Source organism: Populus euphratica, unplaced genomic scaffold (genome assembly GCF_000495115.2).
Source record: "Populus euphratica unplaced genomic scaffold, PopEup_1.0 scaffold2474.1, whole genome shotgun sequence".
Classification (NCBI taxonomy): Eukaryota; Viridiplantae; Streptophyta; class Magnoliopsida; order Malpighiales; family Salicaceae; genus Populus; species Populus euphratica.
In genome coordinates this window covers 14,191-21,297 of record NW_011502305.1, presented here as the reverse complement: position 1 = coordinate 21,297, position 7,107 = coordinate 14,191, and the positions used below count along the sequence as shown (strand labels likewise).

General features: G+C 32.7%; 1 protein-coding gene across 2 annotated transcripts; it reads left to right on the top strand.

The window, feature by feature from the left end:
• Window positions 1–2,948: 2,948 nt before the first annotated feature.
• Window positions 2,949–6,482, top strand: LOC105119054 (gamma-glutamyltranspeptidase 3-like). Of its 2 annotated transcripts, none has more exons than XM_011017153.1 (7): window positions 2,949–3,181; window positions 3,682–4,022; window positions 4,257–4,775; window positions 5,024–5,265; window positions 5,358–5,622; window positions 5,790–5,927; window positions 6,032–6,482. In XM_011017153.1, the coding sequence occupies exons 1-7, from the start codon at window positions 3,049–3,051 to the stop codon at window positions 6,305–6,307; spliced, it is 1,914 nt and encodes a 637-aa protein (XP_011015455.1). In that variant the 5' UTR covers window positions 2,949–3,048; the 3' UTR covers window positions 6,308–6,482. The 2 variants fall into 2 exon arrangements, with proteins under 2 accessions (XP_011015455.1, XP_011015454.1); XM_011017152.1 differs by having other exon boundaries at window positions 5,355–5,622.
• Window positions 6,483–7,107: the final 625 nt, after the last annotated feature.

The following is a 7,107-nucleotide window of genomic DNA, read 5'->3' as shown; positions in this document are numbered from 1 at the left end:
TCTATCAATTTTAAAGTTTATGTTAAATTCTTTAATAAATTGCTTTCATATACAAATAATATATTAATCACATTTTTAATTGCCATAAACAAATGTCTCTCAATATAAATTTGAAGCTCAAATGAACCAAGATGTTAATTGTCCTCCATTTTTGCTACATAAAAAATATGTAAAATAATCATTTAGTCTTAGTTGTTGATAAGTTCACATGAATGGTTTTATAACACTTTTTAATATATTTTTAAGTGAAAATTCTTTAAAATTAAAATTTTTACAAATCAATTATAAACTTATACTAAAGTTTTTCTTTTAATTTTAATTTGAGAGGATGAACATGATGAAATTTAAATTCATGATCACTTAATCAAAAAAATCTTAATATCATATCAAAAAATTATTTCAATTTAAAAATTCAAGTTGTTAAATGAAAATTAAGAATGATTTATATTAAAGAAACCTAAATTCTTTTTTAAAAAGTATCTCAACTCATAAATCATTTAATCTTGGTTTTTATTATAGCATATGAGTAAGTTTATTATAAATTATAATAGTAAAGTGATAATTTTGGCCTTCACTCTAAAATCATTAAGCCTTGTATAAGAGGTATAATAGATTTTTTCTAATGTTAAAAAAGTCATCGAAGAATTAGATGGAGGCAAGAAGGTCTTTATACATTTGTTTAAAATGTCTCTAGAGGCTTTATAGTCCTTTTTTTCTTTTTAAATTGTAAAATTATTAATCTAACTTTGATTACAAGAAAAAGAAAAGGAAAATAACATTAAGGGCTTTTCTATCTTTTACTTAATTTAAAAACATTTAAATTATTTTCCTTTAAATTTGAAAAATTTATCCTTTAGTATAGAGGTACTTTAGTCTTTTAAATTTGATTATATTTTTTATTCTCAAATTTAATTGGAGTCATAAATAGCAGCCACAAGCTTTGAACATTGCATATGGCGTCATTTGATGGCCAAAAGCCTACTACTAGGGAAGCAACCGAAGCCTCTTAGTGATCCCTCCATGCCTAAGTGACTTGTGTGGTCTAATTGTCTTTAGTTTGATGTGTGTGGCTTTTTTTTCCTTTTTCCTTGTAGATTTTCATGTTGGCTTTCCAAATTTTCAAACACAACCTTTCAATTTTATTTTCTTTTATATCTTTATTTTTTTATTACTATTTCTTTTGTTGGAGATCATTTATGAAATTAGAATTTTTTTTCAATTTCATCCCCCATAGACTTTTTTCATCTGTCAAATATAGTCCTTATTATTTTAATTATGATTTGTTTTATTTATGATGATTTTTAATTATTTTTTTACAATTTCATCATTCTTGAGTTCTTTTGCCTATCAAAGTTGATTCTTTTTATTGCTATTTTTTTATATTAAAAATTAATATTTTTATTATTTTATTCTTCAACATTTATTTATTTGAGTATTTAGCTTCAAGGTTGGGCCGAGCTTATAATTTAATAAGTTGTTGAGCTTTTCAGTTGAGCTGTGATTTAGAATTTAATGATTGTAGGTATCAGAGATTGGTTTAGATTTAAGAGATTTATCCTGAGTTTTTTTTTAACTTGTTTTTTTTTAAATTTCATTTTTCAATATTTTTTTATGAGATTTTTAACTGTTTAGAAGATAAAATGGGTACCTTAGGTTTCTTTTTTAGGCCTTTATTGAATTTAGTTTTTTAAAAGTATTTTTATTTTTTAATTAAATTAAATAATTGATTAAGTATAAGTATGAAATATTTATTTTATAGCATTGTGTTTGTTTTGTGGGTCACTAAATCTTAAATCTTTTAAATCTTTCTTGCTTGTTTTAAAATACTGATGTAGCATGAAATTTTTCACACCAAATCATATTTAACTATATTTAACTAGATTAATTATTTTGACAAAGCAATTATAGGTTGGAATTTAATTGAAATTTGTATCTCAAACTGGAAAAAAAAGTAACAAAAAACTTTAAGGAATATAATTATTGCATTTGATTTTTAAAAAAGTAACTTTTTTTTTATTTTCTTAAATTGGAAAAGAAACTTCGGAAACTACAAATAATACTCAATCGTCCTTGTACTTTTCAATTATTTTGTGTGCATTATTCTACTTTGAACTTGTGGAGGTCTATTTATTTGGCGTCACCGTCTACGACATTGTTTAATTGCTTTGGTACAATTATTTTCATTTTTCAAAGCAGCTATCGTTCAGGATGATGTAACAAAATAATAATAATAATAATAATAATAATAATACTTGTCCTTCCGTGTGGATTTAAAATTAGCCGGTTTCTACCTTTTACTCCCAAAATGCAAAAGTGACCGTTTTGTAATTTGCTTGCCGTGGCTAAATTTGGAAGCTATAAAGAAAACAAACGTTGCTCCGATGGCTTCCATGCTCCGGTTAAGGCTATGTTCGATAAAATCTATTTTAAAAAGTATTTTTGAAATTAATTTTTAGATGAAAATAATATTAAATTGATTTTTTATGTATTTTTTTATAGTTTTAATATGATGATATAAAAAATAAAGTAAAAATATGAAAGATTGATTTATGCACTTTAGATTTAAAAAGATATAAAACTACTTGAAAAACCAAGAAAAGAACCCAAAATACTTAATAAAACATTGAAGAACTTGAAAAAAGATAAAATTAAAAATCCTAGAAAATATGGTGATATAAAAATAAAGTTAAAATATGAAAGATTGATTTATGCACTTTAAATTTAAAAAAATATAAAACTACTTGAAAAACCAAGAAAAGAACCCAAAATACTTAATAAAACATTGAAGAACTTGAAAAAAGACAAAATTAAAAATCCTAGAAAATGATAATGAAGATTCTATTCACATTAGTCATATCGTGAAAAAGTTTGAAGGATTCCTGTGAAAATCTTATTTTAATCGTGTACACATATGAATCTACATTAAATACCACCCCTTCATTTCTTTATTCCTCACAGCCTAACACAGGAATAAAGAAAGGTCTCTGGTTCAACCAGTAAAACTCCATCAAGACACCTAATTGTTGTTGAGTGTTGAAGGGAGGGATAATGGGGCGACAGAGCATCGTAGCTCCGCTATTGGGCACTGATATCTCATCAACAAATTATCATATTTATGTCAAGAAGAATTGGAGTCGCAAAGCTTTGTGCTTCTTTCTTGCATCCGTAACCATTATTGCAAGTACTAACCACTCTCTCTCTCTCTCTCTATGTTTGTATGTTTGGTTTTTGTTCCTTCCATATATATATTTATATATGACAGTTGTTCAGAATTCCTTCCATGTTCTGTGGGGTTTCCAGGATAATTGGAACCCTCTCCATCCAATAATTTGTGCCAATTACAATCCGCCATCTAACAGCATGTTTAATCAGATTAGCAGAGCCAAAACAAGATAGTTGTTCTGGGATTCACAGGATAAGTTATTACCCATGTTTAATTATAAAGAATCATTCATTTGAGCAAATATTGCAAATGCTATGTTTTTGTTCTCACCATTTCCTTATATCAATGTTTCTGTCGAGATCTGTTAATTTTTATCTCATTTTTTAATTATTTGTTGGAGCACGACTGTATGCCTTTTGCTATAAGATGCAAAACGTTCAGATTATCATTTCTAGTGTTCATGAAAATGCTATAATTATCCAAGTTAATGCTCCCTAAGCAAACTGTTTGCACTTCAGCTGTAGGCCTGCTAACTTTTGGAGCCCACTTCACTTGTTGGGTACTGAGAGGAGGAAAAAACTACAGTGAAAGGATTGAAGTTAACAAAGCTGAGATTGTCGAGTCAGAACAAGGTGTTGTTGCTGCTGATGATGCTCGGTGTTCTGAAATCGGTGCATCAATGCTTAGACAAGGTGGGCATGCTGTTGATGCTGCAGTGTCAACTGCTTTGTGCGTTGGTGTTGTTAATCCAGTGGGGAGTGGAATAGGAGGTGGAGCTTTCATGATTGTCAGGTCTTCATCAACTTCTAAAACTCAAGCTTATGACATGAGAGAAACTGCTCCCGGGGCAGCTTCACAGGTTCAAAGTCTTCTCTTTCACCTAAAATATCAGCACTTGCTAACTTTTCTACATCACACTTTGTCCCAGTAAATCCGCTAGATCCTATCCATCAGGGAAAAAAATAAAGAAAATCAACTAGAATTTTCTTCCATCTACTTTGTTTTTTTAATTTTGTTTACCAGGATTGCACGTTCATCGCCCATTTTGAAGGTCCGCTTATTCATCTTTTATGGTGTATTTGTCCATGAATAGAATATGTATGCAAACAACTTGAATAACAAGTATTCAGGTGCCCTGTCCATGGGAGTTCCCGGCGAGATTGCTGGCCTCCATGAAGCTTGGCTGCAACATGGCCGTTTGAATTGGAGGACTCTATTCCAACCTGCCATAAAACTTGCCAGGGATGGTTTTGTTGTTGCTCCCTATCTTGCATCTTCCATTGCTAAATGTGCCAAAAAAATCATGAATGATCCTGGGTTGCAGCAAGTGTTCGCTCCAAATGGGAGGTTGTTACAAGCTGGTGATAAATGCTTTAATCTGGAGCTAGCCCAAAGCCTGGAAGCAGTTGCAGAACAAGGCCCACAAGCCTTTTATAATGGCACTGTTGGTGAGAAATTAGTGAAAGATGTCAGAGATGCTGGTGGGATTCTAACGATGGAAGATCTAAAGAATTACAAGGTGGATATAATGGATGCCTTAGCTGCAAACTTTACGGGCTACACTATATATGGAATGCCACCACCTTCAAGTGGAACACTTGGAATGTCTCTGGTGGGTTATATTTTCTCACTTATGAATGCATATTTGTGTCAATCAAGCATTTTGTTCTGTAAAATCAAGTGATCTTTTGGCTGTTCTGCTCTGGCTTTGAAGGACTGATGTCCAACAAAACTAGGGTTAATTAGTGAGCTGACTTCAGCATTTGGATATTGCATTTTACTCTGACTACAATACTGTTCATGGTTGTGAAGCTATTGAATTATGTGAATTGGATTTCTCTAAATTCTGATGCAAAACAGGTCTTAAACATCCTCAATAGTTATGGAAGTTCTAAAGCTGCAGTGGGAAATCTTGGTCTTCATCGCTTGATTGAAGCAATGAAGCACATGTTTGCTGTTAGAATGAACTTGGGGGACCCTGCATTCGTAAACACAGCCAAATACATGTCTGAAATGCTTTCCCAATCTTACGCCAGTAAAATACAGAAAATGATAGTGGACAATACCACATTCCCTCCAGAATATTACATGAATATGGAAAGGTATGACTACTTGCTACTGATTATAAATAAAGCTTTACTGGTATCATTGTCACTGTGTCATGATTCTAAAGATTTCAGACCTTAATTAGTAGGTGGAGTCAGCTTAGAGATCATGGAACCAGCCACTTTTGCGTTGTGGATGCAGAGCGAAATGCTGTATCAATGACAACAACAATAAATTATGGTTTTGGAGCTGGAGTTCTCTCGCCCTCTACTGGAATTTTGCTCAACAATGAGATGGGTGATTTCTCAGCACCCACAGAGATAACTCCTGACATGCTGCCTCCTGCTCCAGCAAATTTTATCGAACCCAACAAGAGACCTTTATCTTCCATGACTCCTGTTATTATCACCAAGGTTTGGCTTTATATAGATATATTACTCTCTACCAAGCTAGAAATTCGTGCAGCTCAACAGCAATAGTTTCGACCTCATTGGTCTTGAATCAGATGTATCGTCATCAATTTCATAAATCCTCTCTAACTTCCTCATTTATTGTAATCTCACTTTTGTAAACTCCACAGGACGATCAGCTAGCTGGGGTCATGGGTGGTAGTGGCGGACTTTTCATCATTCCAGCAGTGATACAAGTCTTTCTTAATCATTTTGTCTTGGGGATGGAACCTTTAACTGCAGTTGAGAGTCCAAGGGTCTATCACAAGGTAGGAAACTTGCTTCAACAGTCAATTCATCTTCATCTTCTCTCTGGGTAAAATATGATTTCCGTCTAATACTTGGACATTTCATGTGATCTGATTTTGAGCAGTTAATACCCAATACTGTATTGTACGAAAACTGGACAGTAATAGATGGCAAGCACATAGAACTTGCAGGGGACAGAAAAGCTTTCTTGGAGGAAAGGGGTCATCAGTTGCTGGCTCAGGCAGGGGGAGCTATTGTCCAGCTTGTTGTTCAGACCCTCCAAAGCCCTATCCACGTGGACAGCGAAAATTCGAGAGATTCTATAAATGCCCAAATTCTCCATGGAACGCTCACAGCAGTGAGCGATCCAAGAAAAGATGGCAGGCCTGCAGCAATTTGATCTGTCAGTTTTTTAAGAAATGTAGCCAATTGGCAGGAAATACAGCTGTGAAACATTATTATTCTGTAGAAGATTAGGCAATTTATGCGTAACTCTAAAAAAAATGTATATTTTGTTAGCAAATTTGATGTTGGCTGATGATACTGCAACTTAAAAATCCTTCTTCACCTTGGAATTGGATGCCTCTAGAATAGAGCAAAGGGCGCCACAGTGCAGCCACTACACACTGAGAACTTGAGCTTAAGAGTTGAACTTTACACATGGACAGAATGATTAAGGTATGAAAACCAAATTGTGTTGAAGACAGCAGAGTATTTTACCGGTACAACAATAAAATCAACACAACGTTTTTCATGTTTCAGGGGAAATGTCTGTGTTCAAGCTTATTTATACACAACAGGATAAACTAAAATGCTAGCTCATCAAGAATGCAAGAAAGAACGATAGCACCTGACCAGTCAATTAAGATGTCTTATCCATCAGTATAATTATCGGGCTCAGAATGTGAGAGTTGCTTGTCTCGTCAATGCAAACCATTCATGACAATCTCTTCCAGCATGAAATGAGCTTTTTCTAAATGGAACATGCTAGCTCGCACCATAGATAAGTGAAACAAATTAAAAATAGAGAAAAGGTGAACTTCTATACAAGGGTAACAAAGGAAAACCAGGAGATTGTTAGCAGTGGAGACGATCAATATTTTACCTTTATTATATATAAGTGAAAATAATCTTCTACTTAACATATAATAAAAACTTAATTTAAGATATAAATCATGACATGATTTATGGTCTTTGCTC